Source organism: Eptatretus burgeri, chromosome 18 (assembly GCF_056783735.1).
Source record: "Eptatretus burgeri isolate ZD-2024b chromosome 18, Ebu_testis_v1, whole genome shotgun sequence".
Taxonomy (NCBI): domain Eukaryota; kingdom Metazoa; phylum Chordata; class Myxini; order Myxiniformes; family Myxinidae; genus Eptatretus; species Eptatretus burgeri.
The window spans coordinates 11,811,185-11,832,756 of NC_140978.1; the positions used below are offsets into that span (position 1 = coordinate 11,811,185).

The 21,572-nt window shown below is 43.4% G+C and overlaps 1 protein-coding gene across 2 annotated transcripts in view; it reads right to left on the reverse strand.

Annotated features, from left to right (window-relative positions):
- Positions 1-584: 584 nt before the first annotated feature.
- The window catches only part of SETD7 (SET domain containing 7, histone lysine methyltransferase), a 42,359-nt gene continuing 21,371 nt past the window's right edge, over positions 585-21,572 (reverse strand). The window contains exons 2-8 of one of the 2 annotated variants that reach the window (XM_085864345.1): positions 19,063-19,192; positions 14,931-15,132; positions 13,781-13,970; positions 12,547-12,628; positions 12,257-12,374; positions 11,962-12,119; positions 585-3,295 (exon numbers count right to left, since the gene is read on the reverse strand). In XM_085864345.1, the coding sequence (XP_085720471.1) occupies positions 3,115-3,295; positions 11,962-12,119; positions 12,257-12,374; positions 12,547-12,628; positions 13,781-13,970; positions 14,931-15,132; positions 19,063-19,192 (1,061 nt within the window). In that variant the 3' untranslated portion in view covers positions 585-3,114. Of the gene's footprint in view, positions 3,296-3,319; positions 5,816-11,961; positions 12,120-12,256; positions 12,375-12,546; positions 12,629-13,780; positions 13,971-14,930; positions 15,133-19,062; positions 19,193-21,572 lie in introns of those variants that run through there. The other variant, XM_085864344.1, reaches the window with a different exon arrangement.

Below are 21,572 nucleotides of genomic sequence, written 5' to 3' on the forward strand. Positions count from 1 at the left end.
GTACTTAGGTACAAAAAAAGAAAACACGGCATTGCTTATTGAGGTGTCAGTCCCCAGCGATTTTGGGTCAACAATGTAGAAATCAAGAAAATGAACAAATACCAGGATCTCAAAAATTAAGTCAAAAGATTCAAGAAGTTAATGAGCAACGAAATTGTACCAGTGATAATTGGAGCAACAGGAATGATAAAGAAGAAGGGAATGATAAAGAAGAACTTCATGGAGGTCTTAAAAACCATCCCATGGAATATAACTGCAAACGAACTACTGTTGGAAGCTGTTTGGTGCTCAGGGATGATCCTGAAAAGAGCCCTCAGTCCAAAGCTTTGAGACCAAGAAAACTTCACAGCTTGATCCATGAATCATGATCCCATACCCAAAAAGGAGGTGGATACTTCAAGACCTGGGAGGACTCTGTTTCACCTTCTGAAACCCACATATAGAGATAACAACCCATGACACACACACACACACACACACACACACACACACACACACACACACACACACACACACACACACACACACACACACACACACACACACACACACACACACACACACAGAAAAACAGCAACACTTGATATGCTCCAGTGCACAATTTATTCCGTTTTGCAAAAGGTTTTCCTTCAAATAATGGGCTTCCTTAGTCAGGAAGCACTGATCGGTTATATAAAAGCAACTTTTTCAGCAGGTACTTCATCATACTTTTTTCAGCAAGCAGCCTAAGCAACCATGCAGTAACTTTGCGGAGAAATAACTGCATTTCGAAAGAATAGTTTTGTGAGTACAAGTGTCAGTCTGTCAGTGGACAAGTTAAACAACGGATTTTATCAACAAAGCCAAAAATATGATGTTAACAAAAAAGAACCATTGACGTCTGGACTCTGTGTCCTTCACTGAGAAGGAAGAGAAAATTCTGTTCGGCCTTGACCCTACTTCGATGATGGGCCGAGATGACCTTGACCTGAACCCTAAGCCAATGTTCTTAAATCCTGCTCTGCCGTTCTTGCTTATCCTCTATCTGCCATATTCAGTTTGTCCTCTCTTCACCACCTCCCTCTGCATGGAAATGAGCAAACATCACTCCAGTCCACAAGATGGTTGCAAAAACAGAACCTACCAACGACAGGCAAGTGAGTTTGCTTCCAATTACAAAGTAATGGAATCCATCATTGCTTCCAAAGTCGTCTTTACAGTTTTCAATCAACTTAATCTCCAACCATCAGTTTGGATTCAGCCGCAGTCACTCAACTCTGGAAATGCTTCTGCCCCTCTTTCAGCAATGGTTGGAAGCCCTCAATCTCACACAAGAGGTTAGAACCATCTCTCTGGGCATATCCCAGGCGTTCGCCACAGTCTGGCATCCTGCTTTACTTGCCAAGCGCACTGCCTGTGGTATTGAAGGCTGCCTTCATTCATAGACTTCTGACTTCTTCCACTCACAGTCAACATGCTGCCATTAATGAAATCCTCTCCTCCAAGGAAGCTGGAGTTCCCCAAGGCAGTGTTTTGGGTACAGTCTTGTTCTTCAATTACATGAATGACCTCCTTGATACTCTGGAAAACCCTCTCTTCGTTTTTGCGAACTCCATATTGTCGTACAGTAATCCATCCCTCTGCTAGGTCACTCTCCTGAAATATAAATTATTAGACTCTGGTCTGATAAATGGAACTCAGGTCTCCCTTCCAGAGGCTGTTCTCACTCTTTCCTCCAGGGCTCAAGGTAGCATTGCAATGCCATAACTGGTCATCCCCAATTGTGACCTATGATCTTTATTACCCACTTTAACCTTTCCTAACCCAACCATATTACTTGCTAGTTTAAGTGTTTCCTCTTAACAAATGTTTCTTCACATTTGCTCCATCTCCTGTTTGTTCATTCTGTTGAAGTTTGTCCCACTGTCAGTTCTTCCTTGCACTTCCATGAGTCTAGCTCCTGTAAAGAACCTCCCTACCCAAAACAACACCAACAACATCAACAATAAGCACCATGAGAAGTGAGATGTGGTTGACATTTCAAGTACACTATTCGCCAGGTCTCGGAGGAGAAGGGGGCTAAAGCTCGAGACATTAGCATCACCTCACTTCCCACGGTTTTAGTATACCCTGATTGGCTTTCTGTTAATGAAATCCATTGTAGATAGAAATAAAAACATTTGGAAATGTAAAGAAGGAAGGTGTGTGAATATTTAATGCATCGGTTACAAAATAGCATTACAGCACTTGGTAATTTCATTAAAGGCACAGAGTTTGCGACCATTCTCAATCAAAACCAGAGATGTCACTTTCTAAAGTGACGTGTCACTTATTAAACCTTCCTTCTTATTCACGTCACTTATTCTCAAGAGATGTCACTTATTGAACCTGGTGTTGGCTTAGCGGTTAGGGTGGTGGCTTGGGATCCTGGGGTCCTGAGTTCAAGCCGCATTAGCTGCTGAATTAACACCAGGGGGTTGACTCAGCCTGTCATCCTTCCGAGGTCGGCGAAATGAGTACCAGTGTAGCAGCTGAAAGGCTGCATATGAAGGGAAGGAGTATTGACAGATTTATTAAATCTGGTATTGGTGAGGTGCAGGCATGATGGGCCGAATGGCCTCCTCCTGTGCATAATTTCCTTGTAATCCTTTCCTTCGTTGTAAAGAATTGGGAAAAATCTGCACAAGTTTCACAACAGGAAGGCATACTTCCTTAGATTCAAAAGTCACACGACAAACAAACAGTTTTTTGCCAAGAAGACACTTGCAGCACTTTGAACCTTTTGTTGTGAAATCAGTACAAAAGATCATCCTGGAGTAAGAGTTGGGCAGACACGCACAGTGCATCTGTCTGTAAACAACACATTGCGGCATATCCGCACAAAGCTTACACATCCTCACCCGAGAGATAAACTCTGATTGTCATGCACAAAAAGTGAGACCCTGAGACAATCCGACCGGTTTATTTAAAAATAAATCCACCAACCCATATAACAAGTTCATCAGCCGCCACCTTAGGTGGCAGAGGTAATACGTTGGAGAGGGGAAAAGAGGGTTAGTATTAGCTACTTAAGTTTCTTCAAACTCCTTCTGAGACTTCCTTAATGAGATAAGCGGCAGTGATCTGGTAGGGATATCAGATTTTCAAGCTGGCTTTGAAAGACAGGATTTCTTGAAGATACCACTCTGGTGCTTCTGGCCCAGATTTTCCTGGAGGTTGGTCATTGTAGCCATACTCCACTGTGAGCTCCTCATCCGCCTCCACCATGCGCAGTGTGCGGATACACTTGATTGACCCAAAACGTGGGTGCTCAAAACTATGTTGAACATTCAGAAAGAAACATGGAAGGAAGGCAATGGAATATTGATGATAACAAAGTTAAGATGGGGAGGTGGGGGAATAGCAAAAAGTACATTTGATTGGTCAAATAAAGTTAACGAACAATCAAAATGCAATTGTTCTTCAATCATTATGCTTCCAAATGCAGAGTTTCAAAAAACTACACATTGATTTAAAAAAACAATTTGGACCATGACTCGAAGAATGGCCATGATTTTAGTCGCCATACACAAGTCATTCTCACCATATCAGTTCACAACATCACATCTTCAGCTTTTCCAACTAACCTGCCCAACATCCTGTCCCTGGTAAGATTAATGAGGTAAGGCAATTGCCAGAAAGCAACTTGTCTTTTCCTCCTGAAAAGCCAATCTCACAAAAGAGAACATACACTCTCTTTTGAGCATGAAAGTGTTGTGTTTCAGTTTTCAGACATTCCAGAGCTTAAAAACAGTCCCACTTAAGGTCTCAGCTCACTGCTCTTTCACAATTTAGAAAAACATTGTGGTAGTTTGCCAGGTACACGCGTCTCATCTGTTCCTTCACTCTGGAACGATCAGCTTAATCAGATTTGCCTTCACTTTGTAGAAAAGGTCAAGGTTACTGAATCCCCCTCTTCTTGCTTCCTGGTCCCAATTACCCACCTTCTGCCAATCCCCAATGAAAACTCCCTCCAGTATTTGAGCATCCTTTACACAAAAAGGAAGAAATTCCAAGCAATTATTGATTACTCCCCGGTGACTGGACTTGATGGTATCAGCACTCTAATACTCACACTTTGCTCATCGAGTCATCTCCTCTTTTTTGTCATTCTCTATCTATGGGATGGCATTGTGGAAAGTCACCAATATTACCTCAATTCCTAAGAATGGCACGTAATCTCTCTCTCAATCATACACTGGTCGCCTTCTCCCCGTCGTAAGTAAAGTTATGTTTGATCTACTTCTGCAGTAGACTTCAAAACTCATCTCTTCTCAAACTCTCTGACGTCTAATCATCAGTTTGGCTTCTGCCCAGGTCTTTCCATCCCACACATCCTGTTTCTTCCTCACCACAAACAGGCTATTTTAACAGCTCTGTTCTCGTCTTGCTCCTGCAGCCCTTACCTTGCTGCTAAACCATTACCCTTCCAGGTCACACACATTCCTCCAGAAATCACTACATTTTTAACATCCCCAATCTAAGCTTTACTACACCACGTGAGACCTTAGCCTCCTTTCACCTGCATCTCCTCCTCATGTTGTGTTGCATCCATATGGTGTTGTTTGACAATTTCCACCCCAGTTTGTGTCTGTGGACCCTTTGACCCTTGTTGTTTAGCTCTTCAATGAGCCTCAAAACCTGCATAAAAAAAGTAATCAAAGTCGAAGTGAAATTTGCAATGATAAAATATCCATATACAGTGGTGAGAAAAAGTTTATGAACCCTTTCGAATTTTCTCAATTTCTGCATAAATTTGACCTAAAATGTGATCAGATCTTCATCCAAGTTCTAATATTAGATGAAGAGAACCTGAGTAAACAAGTAGCACACAAAAAAATCTACTTTTTCATTTATTTATTGAGCAAATGATCCAACATTCAATTTCTTTGTTAGGAAAAGTATGTGAAGCTCTTAGTTCATCAGCTCAATTCAGAGGGTAATTACAGTCAGGTGTTTCAATCAATGGGATGATAATCAGGAGTGGGTTTGGGTGGTCCTGCCTTATATGAAAAACAAACTTTGTTCCTCACCACATAGGTTAGTAGAAGCATGTCATGCCCCGATCAAAAGAGATTTCTGAGGATCTCAGAAAAATAATTGTCGATGCTCATCGGTCTAGAAAGGGTTACAAAACCACTTCTAAAGATGTTGGGCTCCACCAATCCACTGTCAGACAGATAGTGTACAAATGGAGAAAATTCAACACCATTGTTACTCTTTCCAGGAGCGGTTGCTCGTCCAACGAAAATCACTCCAAGAGCAAGGCGTACAATAATCCAGGAGGTCACATAGACCCCCAGGGTAATGTCTAAGGATCTGCAGGCCTCTCTTGCATTGGCTGTCAGTGTTCAAGAGTCCACCATCAGGAAAACACTGAACAAGAATGGTATGCATGGGGGGATAGCAAGGAGGAAACCACTGCTCTCCAAGATCATTGCCGTCCATCTCAAGTTCGCCAAAGACTACCTGGATGATCCAGAAGGCCATTTGGAAGAATGTTCTGTGGACAAATGAGTCAAAAGTGGAACTTTTTGGCTTAAATGAGAAACGTCATGTTTGGCAGAAACCAAACACTGCATTCCAACTTCAGAACCTCATCCCAACCGTGAAGCATGGTGGTGGGAGGAGTATCATGGTTTGAGGCTGCTTTGCTACCTCAGGACAAGGCCAGCTTACCATCATTGATAGAACCATGAATTCTGGATTGGACCCGAAAATTATACAGGAGAATGTCACGGCATCCGTCCGTGAGCTGAAGCTCAACAGAAAGTGGGTCATGCAGCAAGACAAAAATCTGAAACACACAAGTAAATAAACACCAGAATGGCTGAAGCAGTCTCTGGAATGTCTGAAAACTGAAACACAACACTTTCATGCTCAAAAGAGAGTGTAAGTTCTCTTTTGTGAGATTGGCTTTTCAGGAGGAAAAGACAAAATTTTGCATTTTGGAATGGCCAAGTCAAAGTCCAGACCTTAACCCAATTGAAATGTATTGTCGAACCTGAAGCGAGCAGTTCATGCAAGAGAGCCCACAGATATCTCTAAGTTGAAGCAGTTCTGTAAGGAGGAATGGGCCAAAATTCCTCCAAGCCGATGTACAGGACTAATCAAGAGTTATCAGGAAACGTTTGGTTGAAGTTATTGCTGCTCAAGGGGGTTATTATTTGTTATTATTTATAACCAGTATTTATAACCACCAGTTATTGAATGGAAAGGTTCACATACTTTTTCTGACAAATAAATTAATGTTGGATCATTTTGCTCAATAAATAAATTAAAAAGCAGATTTTTTTTGTGTGATATTTGTTTAATCAGGTTCTCTTTATCTATTATTAGGACTTAGGTGAAGATCTGATCACATTTGAGGTCAAATTTATGCAGAAATACAGAAAATTCTAAAGGGTTCAGAAACTTTTTCTCACCACTGTGCTGAATGGGTTTACAAAATCATATCAATCTCTGTTGCCAGTTCTGAAAAGTCGTGGAGCTCACTACCACTTGACTTTGCTCTTTCACATCTCATTTATAAAGCACTTGGCTTCTGATTTTCACAATTTCTGAGCAGGCATTGATTGCACATGTATAGTACCTACCCATTCCCAAGATTAGCGTCGGAGTTGAGAATTTGGTCAGGGTACTTCGCTACCCGCAAACCACGACCTTCACTTTTCGTAAATATCTGTGGGATCTTTTTAGTTTGCATGCGAATGTGTGCAGATAGGGCAGCTGGCTTAACATATCTTCCAATGGAAGGTGTACTCAATTGTTGCAATGCTTGCGAAGCATCAGGATGATATTTTGTTAATTGGGTTGAGAATTGAACCCAGACTAGAATCATGGTAAAATTCGTTTTTGGCTGTGTCTCTAAATGAAGAAGAATCACTTGAAAAATAAAAAAATTCTCGTATCATTACCCGGATCTTCACCAAAATCGAATAAATTCGTCCTTTTCACTTCTCCAACCTATCCACCAAGTTTCATCCGAATCAGTCCATAAAGTTTTGAGATATCCTGCTCAGAGCCAAACAGATAAACTGGGGTGAAAAGTTTGACAGACAGACAAACCGGGGTGAAAACACAACCTCTGTCCACCTTCGGTGGCAGAGGTAAAGATGGCTAATAGGTTGTGCACTGGCCTTAGAGCTGTTTAGTCTGGGTTTGATTCTCAGCCTGACTATAAACTCTCGGATTGGTGCTTCGCAGGTCATTGCATCATAAACTGCTTCAGGGATATAAAAAGCTGGGAACCAGTCTGGCAGTATTATCTGGTCGCCAGAATTAAAAAAACCCATGAGTCTTTCACCAAAGAATAGGCAATGTGTCACTGGAGCCCGAGCCAAATTCCAATATTTTGCCCAAAACTGCAGGTAGCAAGTGGTCTGGCCTTCTCCGATAGTTCAAAAACAGGATAATAAGCCAAAACATTCTTTCAAATTGTGCAAACAATGAGAATAGGGTTGTTTTTCTAAAAATCTAAACCATCTGGTCAGCCTGATTCCCACATTTATCACTCAATTAACTTCTGTTGGATGAACTTTATAATTTCGGATGTTTTCATTTACGGACACTTTCCGACAGTTCTATGATCTTTCCCAGTGTATCGGCTTTGATGTCAGTCAGCATGTGAAATTTCAGCTTTCTATGTTACCCGGAAGGTATATTATTATCAGTGAGTCAGTGAGTGGTTAGAATGAGCTTTATATGTTGGATAAGAGAAACCAGAAAGCATCTGAAAATGCAAAGCCCGTCCGCTTCCACTTTGTGTTCGGACTTCTTCTTTAGTATGTTAAACATGATGAAAACAGATAAAAAATACGAAATAAACTGACGATTTTAGGCGACCTTGACCTTTTGACCTCAATAGCAAGACTTCAGTGACCCAAGATGCAAACCCTGCTCAAATTTATGGTCAATCAGATAGAAATTGATGACAATTTTGTGACCTTGACCATTGACCTTTTAATCTTAAAAAAACAACATCGGCTTGATTGGTGAACCAATTCAGTGACCCAATATGCAAATTCTTAAAAATTCAGGTCAATGGGATGAAAATTGACGATTTTATGTGACGTTGACTTTTTGACCAAATTATTAATTTATCTTCTCCATATTATTAAAATAAAGCTTTGTTGAAAATTTGATGCCAAAAGCTCAAATGGTAAAAACGTTACGGCTTGGACACACACACACACACACACACACACACACACACACACACACACACACACACACACACACACACACACACACACACACACACACTCTCGTTCTCTCTCGTTCTCTCTCTCTCTCTCTCTCTCTCTCTCTCTCTCTCTCTCTCTCTCTCTCTCTCTCTCTCTCTCTCTCTCTCTCTCTCGTCTCTCTCTCTCTCCCTCTCTCTCGTTCTCTCTCTCTCTCTCTCTCTCTCTCTCTCTCCCTCCCTCTCTCTCTCTCTCTCTCTCTCTCTCTCTCTCTCTCTCTCTCTCTCTCTCTCTCTCTCTCTCTCTCGTTCTCTCTCTCTCTCGTTCTCTCTCTCTCTCGTTCTCTCTCTCTCTCTCGTTCTCTCTCTCTCTCGTTCTCTCTCTCTCTCGTTCTCTCTCTCTCTCTCTCGTTCTCTCTCTCTCTCGTTCTCTCTCTCTCTCTCTCTCTCTCGTTCTCTCTCTCTCTCTCTCTCTCTCTCTCTCGTTCTCTCTCTCTCTCTCGTTCTCTCTCTCTCTCTCGTTCTCTCTCTCTCTCTCGTTCTCTCTCTCTCTCTCGTTCTCTCTCTCTCTCTCGTTCTCTCTCTCTCTCTCGTTCTCTCTCTCTCTCTCGTTCTCTCTCTCTCTCTCGTTCTCTCTCTCTCTCTCGTTCTCTCTCTCTCTCTCTCTCTCTCTCTCTCTCTCTCTCTCTCTCTCTCTCTCTCTCTCGTTCTCTCTCTCTCTCTCTCTCTCTCTCTCTCTCTCTCTCTCTCTCTCTCTCTCTCTCTCGTTCTCTCTCTCTCGTTCTCTCTCTCTCGTTCTCTCTCTCTCGTTCTCTCTCTCTCGTTCTCTCTCTCGTTCTCTCTCTCTCTCTCTCGTTCTCTCTCTCTCTCTCTTTTTCTCTCTCTCTCTCTCGCTCTCTCTCTCTCTCTCTCTCTCAATCTCTCTCTCTCTCTCTCTCTCTCTCTCTCTCCATGCTCTCTCTCTCTCTCTCGTTCTCTCTCTCTCGTTCTCTCTCTCTCGTTCTCTCTCTCTCGTTCTCTCTCTCTCTCTCTCTCTCTCTCTCTCTCTCTCTCTCTCTCTCTCTCTCTCTCTCTCTCTCTCTCTCTCTCTCTCTCTCTCTCTCTCTCTCTCTCTCTCTCTCTCTCTCTCTCTCTCTCTCTCTCTCTCTCTCTCTCTCTCTCTCTCTCTCTCTCTCTCTCTCTCTCTCTCTCTCTCTCTCTCTCTCTCTCTCTCTCTCTCTCTCTCTCTCTCTCTCTCTCTCTCTCTCTCGATCTCTCTCTCTCCCTCCCTCTCTCGTTCTCTCTCTCTCTCTCTTTCTCTCTCTCTCGTTCTCTCTCTCTCCCGTTCTCTCTCTCTCTCACGTTCTCTCTCTCTCGTTCTCTCTCTCTCTCTCGTTCTCTCTCGTTCTCTCTCTCTCGTTCTCTCTCTCTCTCTCGTTCTCTCTCGTTCTCTCTCTCTCTCTCTCGTTCTCTCTCTCTCTCTCTCTCTCTCTCTCTCTCTCTCTCTCTCTCTCTCTCTCTCTCTCTGTGTCTCTCTCTCTCTCTCTCGCTCTCTCTCTCTCTCTGGCTGTGTGTGGCACGGGTTTATTAATATGAGAATTCTTAGACTCTGTTAAGCCCCTGTCACACCTTGACGATTTAGCCAGCGTATGGCAACGTATCAAAATTGATCTAAAACGCTGGCGTACGCTGAACTATTGATGTTTTTTTCAGTTTTGGGCGTATATTAACGAGTTGGACGTATGCATGATGTATTAGTAACGTACACAGAACGTTTCAATAACTTATACCAACGAATGCTTAGCGTGTTGTCAGCGTTCACAACTTATGCCCAACGATAGTCTGACTTATGCATAGCACGCGACAGAGTATCGCCGACGATCATGTGGCATCGCCTATTAAAAGGCTGCCGCTCGACGATTCAAATCATAACCGCACTAGACATCGAAGTGTCAACATCACCGTCATGTCGAAGAAAAAAAAAAAACCATGGAGTCTGGAATCCTGAACGGGTTCCTCCTGTAAACCCCAGTTTTATATACCAGTCCCCCGAAACGCTGCCAATACGCCATTATACGGTAGCTGTAAGTTAGAAACACGTTCAGTAAGTTCTGTGGTCGTCCGGAAGACGTCAAATACGTCTACATACGTCAATGTGCGTTGGAGATACGTTACACATCGGTTCAAAGCACGTTACTCATAGGTTAGAAATAAGTTTCGGGTATGCTAAACATTACCTCGACATGTTTCGACTTAGGAGTAACTTACAAGTAATGTGTGTCAACGATCACATAACGTGCTTACAACTTATGGCCAGCATATGCGGAACATGTGAGTCATACGCTGGTATACGTGAAAAAATTTTGAGCATGCACAAAATTTGTCGACGAGCTCGGCGTACTACGACGTTTGTCAGCGTGCTTCAGCGTGCTCTTAACGAATACAAAACTTACCCATAACGTATTCGACGTGTGCCAGCGTATTCGTCAAATTTTTCATACGCCGGCATACACTGGCTAAAACGTCAAGGTGTGACAGCCCCTTGAAGCTAGTGACACAGATCTCACAACAGAAACACCAACAATAACTACTGCATCTGTTTATGAAGTCTCTTTGTAAACTGTTGCTGTTGAAGAATGAGTTTCCATTCTACTGCAGAAGGAAAATTTCAATGTGGAATGATCTTTGGAAATGTGAACAAATAAAAAGAACCCTGCACACAATTTTTATGAAAAATTAAATTATATACTTGACGAGCCTTCTTCATCAAAAAAAAAAAACCTTTCCCTGGCTATAATTTTATAACAACAGCATCAACCTCGCAAAAATATGCATTTTCAGGGATTTTAACTCAACGGGCGAAGAATTTTCGATTTTCCACAAATGTGCCTGTAGTCGATCCATCCTTGGTGGTCGTATAGTACAGTAAGTTCATCCACCACGATTGAGAGAGGATGCCATGCCGCGTGTGCGTGCTGCTGCATCATGTCATGCCGTGTCCCCCACAATTAAGTGGAAGAAATAACCGTCGCTTTAACTGTTTCACAATCTCTGCCGAGCTACTCACACATGTGCACGGGCGATTTCAGTTATGGCACGGTACAAATGGCGTCCCGGGAAAGCGTTAAATGGGACGATGCCATAACGCACAGGACACTTGGTCAGCCTGCGATGGTGGGACAAAGCAGTTGTCGCCCATTTTATCTGTGGTGTTTGAGGTGCCGGGGCGGTGTATCTGCTGTGTCCGTGCTGGGTAATAGAACCGATTTATCAATTAATAAAAAATCCCTCATATTCCGGTACCATCAATTTAACGGAAATACAAAACCTTGATTTTCAATAGCTTTCTGAAAAAAAGACAACATTTTGCATTTGGGCTCTCCTCAACATTGGACTAAAATATATCATGACAAACTACGACCACAAACGACTGTTTAAGAGGGAAAATGCATCTTAAGTCAGTGAGGAAGACATTTAAGATCTCAAAGACACTTACGACCCAAAGATCCTTAAGACCCCTTTACCCATTGGTGTTCTGGCTCTCCTGCCCCCGACACAGTTTCACCCCCACCCCACCCCATCAGTTCACTTGCCCTGATCCACCTGCCCCATTCTCAGCCCTGGCCAGCTCTCCTACTTCTCCCACTTCTCAGTACCCCCTTCCCCCCACCCTCCCCACCCAGGCAATGCTGGGTAACCCTGTGAGTATAAAATAAAAACAACCCATTAAATGCGTTATAATAACATCTTCAAGAGGTGTGAAACAGGCTGCAGTATCTTACATGTCATATTTGCTGTTCGGCATGAATGAGTGATTCGCCTTATGTCCAAGAGAAGCGCAGTATAGGGATGTGGTTGATTTGTCTTTTGGCACATCGATCACAGTCTCCTCATCAAGCGATATTGTGTTTTCATTCAAAGACCAGTCACGGCCATCAACCTGGGGGATTGTAGGGGGAGATCACAGTAGAGCATGTTAGCATATTCATAAAAATGGCCACATGGTTGATAAAGTGTCACAACAGACACAAGAAGTAAATAACACGAGTAGAGACACAATTATGCCACAGGTCTCACCTCCTCATGAGTAAGGCGTACGCCATTGTAAAATGCCATCACAGTTCCTCCTTCCATGGCTGACAATGCAAACAAGCCCTCTCCAGCACCTGGTATCAGAGAGGGCCCAACGTACACCCTGCCTCGAAAAAAAACAAAAACTTTGTACAGTGATAACACGTGCCAACAAAAGAAAATAGAACACACACATAAAAAACATAGAAAGAAAAAAAAAACGAATGATGAAAAGTCCTATGCTTGCGAACGTTGTGTATTTCTTTATATAATGGTGGCACAAATACCAGTCATACCGTTTTTTCTCATATGGATCAGGAACAAGGGGTTTTGATGAAATACATGTGGAAGTGGATCGATCAAAGGAGAGTTCAGGCCCTTCGGGGGTGGGAGAAGGGGATGGGTGTCGGTGGGGGAGGGAGTTGTAATGCCAAATTAACTTAGTTGACACAGTGAAAAACAAAAGTCTTCGGTCCTTACATTTTATTTTGACAACAACGGAAAAGCAAACTTTTTCCAGGAGGTGGGAACTATCAATGTTCGATAGATTAAGGAACTCGAGATTTTAAAAATGCTATCAAGCATTCTAATATTGACATCATAATTAAACCAATGATACCACATGGATATAAAACTGTCTGCGAAACAGGCAAAAATCATATATTTAGAGCTTTAGAGGAAGAAAAAAACAAAAAAAACCAAGGTTGAAAAAACTGGTTGCAGTTGGGAAGATCCAAATTAAAAAGTGAAGGCACCCCAACTAGTGGTTTGTCCAGTAAGGCAAGGGTAACCTGAAACATTTCGATCACAGAGTCGTCTTCATCCAGGACTGTGCAGGCACCATGCACCAGCATTGCAAGAGCCATTTACATGTTACATACATCTCAAATAACAGGATTCTTCCAAAGTCCCCCTTCCTTCTTCCATATGCTCCATACATCACACTTTTTTCCCCATTTTTGTTTGTACAGTATTCCCATATCCCCTTTAGGGAGGGGTACATGGGTCACCAACACCAGGTAAACAATATTTATGCAGCTGTGAATGTACCGCTAGACAGGTTCACCTCCCCCAGCAGAATGTTGCTGAAAATTTTCACTGGAGTACCAGCACACAGTGGCCTACTCTTTTCTAAAAAGCACTGGTAGGTTCCTGATAAATGTCCAAAGTGAACCCTATCACATGGGCCAGCTGCCTTAACATTCTGCTGCAATGGGAAGCACCAATCTGACAGTTTATTGCCAGACCGAGAGTCAAACGCAGACGAGATAGCTTAAAGGTAAGTGCTCCACCTCTGCACCATTCTGTCAGACTATGTAATGTAAATGGGAGATGTACAGGTATATCTGAAAAGAAACAGTGACAAACCGAGAGACTGGTGTGCTCTTTGTTTGCTTATTTACATGAGTAAATAGACAGAAGCGCGTTTTAAAAATTGTAGTCTTCCCTGAAGCATTAATTACACAAGGGTTTTTATACTATCAAGGGTTTTGCATCCACGTGTATTTGTGTCCATTTGGAGAATCTCACCATCTTTCAAGATCTTGAAGTGAGACTTTCCATCCTCAACTCCATGAAAACTTGCAGGATGTGCCGAGACCATCTCCGCATCGACAAACTCTCCATACAATGCTGTATGGTCATCCGGATACACATAACCAACATGACCCCCTGTCATCTCACCCTCATCATTCACATGGCCAATCAGTTTTCCACCATCCTACGACACCATGGCACAAAGCAGAGTTTGCAAAAACGTTAGTTTGTAAGGCAAAACTATATGAGGCAAGTCGTAACAAGTTACTTAAAAAAACAGACCAATGTGATAATCAACATGATAAAGTGTTTTCCCCAAAGTACTGTACAGTAGTCTATTGGGTCAGACACGCTTACAAGCTAGTGATGCTTAGGCAATCACCATATGCTTCAGATCTGTGCCAGAACAATGACTTTTTCACAATGAGCCATCATTTTTTGGTGATGTTGTAAAACAATCACACCTCTGAATCACCTCATGATTATTTTTTTCCATTTATTCTTTTTTCAGTAATCTGTAACTTATCGTGGTGCTCAACGAGAAGTTTCTTTGGGAGATGGAGACTGATACGGTCAAAATGTGCATAACCAACATCAGTGATTGGACAATGAATGGGCAATAATGGATAGCGAAACAGACCGATACAGTGATCATGAGGACCTGTGAAATACTGGAATGGCAAAAACGCATTTCTGATAAACCAGAGATAAACAAGATTGGGTTTGATGTGTTAATTTAACCTAGTAGCTGATATGTGCACAATAATAATTGCAAGCACTGAAATTTTTAGTGAACAAAAGAACAATTTGTCAATTAGCATAGAAATTGCTACTTTTACTCATGTTTATGATTTGACTGTACTTTGGTTTGGAACAATCTGTATATTACGTGTGCACAAATACGGGTGTGGGAGGGGTGAGTCAAAAGCTTTGTTATATTTGCATATGTCATAATTTGTTGGCGCCTTACATTGTGCAAAAAACCAACAAACATTCCTACGAGAAAACCGTGGGATATCTGTTGACTATTTCTTCACATCAATGGCTGAACTGTCATTTGTGTACCTATCATGGGTGAATTTCTCGATGGGTGGAATATTGCAAACATGGAAACAAACATAAAGCTCAAATGCAAGCATCGTACAGGAAAGTAGATCCAACAAAGGCCGCATCGCACGTTGTTTTGGTAATGCCCAGAGAAGGTGAGTCGTCCATCGGGGTCATGCTCCTCCGCATAGCCATGTAGTTGGCCATCGCTGTATGTGCCATGGATCGTGCTTCCATCCTCATTGGTGTAAAAGGCTTTTCCTTGCAGTGCATCATCCACAAAGTTCCCATGTAAAGTACTAGACAAAACATTGATGAATGAGGGGCAAGTGGGAGAAAGGTCATAAACATTTAGACTTTTTGAAATGTGTGATGTCACAACACAGAAAGGTTTGAAACACAGTAATAACAAACTCACTTTTTTGTGACCATCCAATTCATTCCAAAAGGCATTCACTGTAACGGAGACACAAGCTTCATATAGTGAAGGCACATAATGTGACTCACCGAGTGGTAACAAAAGACAACAGACAAAGCTGGGACATATCCAGTTGGTCAATGGTGAGGCTTACCCACCTGTAGTCACTCGTTGAGCACTTTTTATGTGTCTCGGCAACTTTTACTTGCATGTGGGTGGACCTTTTAAAACCCGACTATTGCCTAACTTCACAAATACCTCATGACGGAGAGGCATTTCAGTCATGTGGGCATGTGACATCATGATATTCAGACCACTATTTTGCTGGCCAAAACATAATTAGCAATGGAAAAGCAGTACAGTGATGTCTATTTCATAGGAACTTTTTCGGTGATGGCAGAATTTGTAAAGTAACAATTATCTGCAATAAGTAGCTATTATACTTGTTGAATACATGTGCTGGTAAGTTGACTGATGATCTTTTTATATACAGTAGTGTTAAGGCTCGTGAAGGAGCTGGGATGCAGAATGGATTAGGATGTGACAGAACAAAAGAAACAGCAGAAAGAGAAGTGTTTTTTGAGGGACTAACAGCAGGGTTGAGGGACAGAATAGAGAGACATTTGGAGAAATAAGGGTATGGGGAAGAATGAGGGCTAGGGGCAGACACAGGGGGTGTACAAGATGGAAACAGACACATGCTCTCAGGAAGGAGGGGGGGGAGATTGGGACCATACTCTGTGCAGAGCATTGGTGCTGCCGAAGTAGTCTCCTTGGCTCTTGAGCACAATCCTGAACAGGTCGCCACTCCGGCACAGTATACCAGCATGCTGGCACTCATTTGCTGACCTCGGAAGGATGACAGGCCGAGTTAACCCCACCTGGTATTAATTCAATAGCTGAGCGGGATTTGAATTCAGGACCCTTGGATCCAAAGCCCACCACCCTAACCATTAAGCATCCAACGTCTCAGGAGGAAAAAGTGGAAACTTTTCCACTTTGGAAAGTGGAAAAAGTGGAAACTGGAAAAAAGTGGAAACCATGAGGCATCCAACGTCTCAGGAAGGAAAAAGTGGAAACTTGGAAAGAGGTGAACTTGATGAGGGTGTTTTTTTTAATACATTGTCGAGGCTCGTATGAGAGTTTACACAAATGCACAGCAAGGGGGCATGAGACAAGAGGGGTGGGAGAGGGAAGGACAAAACAGTGGGGAACACAGACATTAGGAGATCTGTGGAAGGGAGAGGGATGGGGCGGGAAACACGGGGTATACAAGATGGACATTACAGAGACTTTCAGGAAGGAAAGCAGGGAAATTGAAGGAGGTGGGTTTGGGGTGGATTAATGGGGGTAGAAAAGATCGAGGATTTGGATGGGGGACGATAAGAGGTGGTGGTGAACAGCTGTTTTGAAGGCCTGGAGTGAAGAATGGGATTGAAGAGAGTGTGGAAGTTCATTCCAAAGGTGGGGAAAAAAGAGGAATTAAAGAGTGAAGGTGAGCAGTGATTCATGATTTTGGTAGTTTTACCAGAAGGGGGTTGCTGGCAGACCTTGAGCAACCTGCGGAAATATGGGGGGGGGGTGGGACATATTGCAGACAGAGCGGGGGGGGGGCGAGACCAGAGAGGAGATGGTAGAAGACAGAAAGACCACCGACCTGCCTGTGGTGAGAGAGTGAGAGGCCCAAAGATTCAGCCTCACTGTGGGAGATACCAATGATCCTAAACGCCTTAGTTTTTATAGCGTGAAGCCGAGAAAGGTGGGAGGCGGGAGCACCAGCCCAGAGGGGAGAGCCGTACTCCATCAGTCTGTTCACGAAAGCTCTGTATGTGGTCAGGAGCTCAGGTGGGCTGAGGAAGGACTTTGCATGACGGAGGATTCCCAGTCGGCGACTGGCTTTGGAGGCCAGGTTGGAAACGTGGCTTTCTCAGGAAAGATCATGGCAGATACTGAGACCCAGAAGCTTGAAAGAAAGGACTTCTTCCAGAGGATTGTTGAAAAAGTAAATGGGGGGGGGGTGGTTTCTAAACGGTCCTTTCGGAGAGTCATAGTGAGTGGTCCCTGGTCCTTCGAGTGGTCCCTCGCCGGTTGAAAATGTTGTGCAATTTCATTTTTGGATGACATTGCTTTGATCAACTTTTTTGTGTGATGTATTTTCATTCTCTACCCGTCACTTCAACATCGATACACATAAAAAAAACCTCCATTGACCTCTTGCTTGGAGTTCCTTCCTTGTTGATTCAAGCAGTGAAAAGCGCTGACTGACATATTTTGTGTTCTCTCTGGAATGGTATATTTTTAAATTTAATTTTGTTAATTTTTACTTGAATTCCATATTTAAAGGTAAGCCTTGGTGATTCTTTGAAAAATTGAAAAGTTTGTATGGGAGGCAATTCCCCCCTTCCCCACCAAACCCCCTCCTTAACCACAGAAATCAAAACATGAATAAATCGCAACAAGCCACAAGATAATTTTTACTCGCTGGTCCATCCTTTCCAGCCAAGCACACATAATCACACAAATAGTTTTGATATCGCATGCTTTTCTCATTGCAAATCTGCACAACTACTATTCAGCACAACTACTAAACCACTAAACCCCAGCCATACACAGACTCCCTAACACGCTGAAGTAAGACTTACCCTGTAGAAGGTTGTAGTGAGTGGCAATATCTGCATTTTGGAGTCTGCACACAGCCTGATGGTTATCCTTCTTTTGAATGAAAATTTCCCAGTTACTTCTCCAGATATTTGTGGACCACAGACAGGGTGGTGTACGGCACACACATATGGCATGTGGTTCATGTGGTTCCCGGTATGGCTTGTGGTTCCTGGTACCACAACTGTTTTTCTTATGAAAACTTTTAAAATTTAATTCCTGGTTCTGATACCATAACTGTGATGAAACTGATTAATGACAAAAACAAATTTTATTACCAAATTGGTAGTTCCTATCTCTGCAATAATCCTGGCCTCTTTAAGCTCTGTTTGATAGGACAGTCTCCACCAAGCTCCAGCTAGACCGATAGGACAGTCAAGCTGTGAACCTGTTTGATTGGGAGAAGTTCGGGATTGACCTTTACAACATCCTTGTTCATGTTTGGAGATTTTCCTCATGCACTGGCTGATGGGAGAAAAAAACCTTTTCTGGTTTTTACCTTTTCGAGATTATTCATGAGGGAATCTGCGGGATTGGTCAAATGACCGGGTCATCCACCGAGCTGTGGCTGAAATCAACAGGACATTGATTGAGGTGTGCAACCCACCATGGTAAGCAAGGAAAATTTGACGTTCCAGACATTAACACTTCATCGGAGCAAAACTGTGTTAATGCCTGAATTGTCAACTTCTCTTTTTTTCCCCCAGCAGTCAGCAACCCTCAATCAACGTCCTGTTGATTTCATTCATTATTCTAACTGTCTGCTGATGCAGATCAACATTCGCCTTCATGATCAAGACCAGTTCTTCATTATACACTGAGCTATTGGCTGGAATATCAAAACAGCATAACATGTTCATGCAGAGCAATTCAGGACATACAGGTAGTAATTGGTAGTGCACATTAAGGAATGATATTGTTCGATAGCTAAACTTAGAACTCAGGAATTATCACAGTTATAGTTTTTCATTGACACTGTTATTCGTCTTATTATGAATAACAAGCATAGCATCAATTTTCTTTGCACTGTGCATACAAGCATGTGGTATTTCAAGGTGTATTCAAGTTAAAATTTCTGTGGTGAGATAAATTTAGCCGAATTACTTATGCAATGGTGACTCATATAACTAAGAATGAGAAGAAAAACAATCACCTTCCATCAAAGAAGTAAAACTTGCCCTTGCCTTGCTTTTCTCCCCGTACAAAGAAACCTTCAAAGCGATCTCCAGAGGAATACGTGATTTTGCAGAAACCATGTGGTAGCTTGTCCTCGTCCAGAGGTCCTGCATGTCCAAAGCACAGCAATTATCAAGAAGTATCGTCACAATGGGAACAACCCATTAAGAAGCACCATAACCATAGAAAAAAAAATGACATCTGTGCTCTGTGCATTCAAACCTAAACAAGTCAAAAGGGAAGAGCAGGAGAAAGAATTCCATCTAGCCCACTACCATAAAGTAATTCTTTTGGTATTATATGATACAAAGATATGCAAAACATTGCATTTAAATGGAGAGACTACGAAGCTTCAAAAACTGAGAATTGATGGACAAGATTATAAATCATATTTTTCACTTTAGATCCTTATACACACGACTGTAATATTAAACGGAACATACAAAGTTAGCGAACCATCCTGATTAAATTATTGTTACGGATCCGGGGGTTGGGGGGGGGGGGCTCGGACGAGTGCGTCAATCACTGTCCGTAACTAGTTTGGGTTTTCGCACCCTACTCTCGACAGCCAAATGTTACAGATTCGGCGCCACAATCACCACCGCCGTCTCCGGGGTTATAACGCCGGCTGGTTCGGCACACTTCTCGGGTTACGCGTCTCGAACCACGATACCAAAATACACCTGTACCATGCCAGCTGGGGAAATAGACCCAAAAACAGACTGGTTTTGTCAGAGACCGAGCGGAGTCTACCAGTCTGTAACCATTTTCGTTTTTATATCCAAATCGAGCTGATCGTTCCTCGGCGCGGCATGAATTGATTCAAAGCGGAAACTTCATACGAATCAGCCAGAATTATTGGGGACATCGGGGAAACGACACAAGCAACGCATTCACGACAATGTTATAATTAATCTATAACCCGTTCTTAACTAGGGAGCTACGGATTATGGGTTTCGAAGGGAACTCTAACGAGATAAACTTTAAACGACATGCAGAAAAGACATGGACAGCATGCAGACAAGACAGAGTACTTGGTGATGTTTCATGGATGAGAGGAAAGTGTCAAAAGCACCAATGTGGCTCGCGACAAGCCGATGTCCACTGATTCGAGCCCCAAGCTCGAGCATGCCGTGTGGCAAGATGGCAGCGCCGTACTCTTTCTTCTCAAGGCACGGCTTGCGCACGCCCTCCTCAGCGTGTTCTGACCCCGCGCAATGTCGACGGCACAAGACTGTCAGATCGATGGTGGGTCTCAGCTGGTTTCTCACAAGGTCCAGCTTTTCTTTCTTGGCCGATGGCAGACTCGGCGCACTCAGGTTCAGCTCCTGCCGATCGCAGACTCGGCGCACTCAGGTTCAGCTCCTGCCGATCGCAGACTCGGCGCACTCAGGTTCAGCTTCTGCCGATCGCAGACTCGGCGCACTCAGGTTCAGCTTCTGCCGATCGCAGACTCGGCGCACTCAGGTTCAGCTCCTGCTGATCGCAGACTCGGCGCACTCAGGTTCAGCTCCAGCCGATCGCAGACTCGGCGCACTCAGGTTCAGCTTCTGCCGATCGCAGACTCGGCGCACTCAGGTTCAGCTCCTGCCGATCGCAGACTCGGCGCACTCAGGTTCAGCTTCTGCCGATCGCAGACTCGGCGCACTCAGGTTCAGCTTCTGCCGATCGCAGACTCGGCGCACTCAGGTTCAGCTTCTGCCGATCGCAGACTCGGCGCACTCAGGTTCAGCTTCTACCGATCGCAGACTCGACCCTCGGGTTCAGTTTTCTCTCCCGGCCGATTCACCACTGCCTTTCCTTTTCTCGCTCGCCTCGAAGCCCCTGCTCATCCAGCAGATCGCGACTCGACACTCGTCGTTAATCTGTTGCCTTCCCTGCCTTTCTTTCGGCTCGTTCCTCACGAAAAACAGACACAGCCGTCCCGTGTACAGCCGATCGGCACCACCTCGGCGCTCACAGTTTTACCACCTTTTCTTTTTGGGGCGCGCCCCTTTATGAAGCCGACAAACTCCTCCCTTCAGTTTCACTTCCTTCTCTAGGCCACTCCCCCTCTCAGCGTGCTGGGCGGAGTCTATTGTCCGGAGAGAGAAAGGAAGAAGAAGAGCCTCTCGGTCCACCACCAATGTACCAACGATGAACAGTCTCTTACACCTCCCGACACACATGTAGCGTCCATTTACCGAACAACCTAGCTAAACATGCATTTAATGGGGGATCTGGGCTAATCCAATATTTAGTAATACACTAAGGGCAATTTCCGCAACATTATGTATGGCATGTCTCTGCTCTCATGACATCATGTTTGCCATTGGATTGAATGTCAGTCATTCTATTTTTAATCATTAATTGAGCTCAATAATTGCCCCCAAAAAAAGCACAGTGCAGTCATGTTAAGAACAACCTACAAGCCTGTCATCACAATAAGCTGAACAGCACCTTCAACGACTCCATTGTGTTCTGTCGAATTTGATAAGAACAAATGTG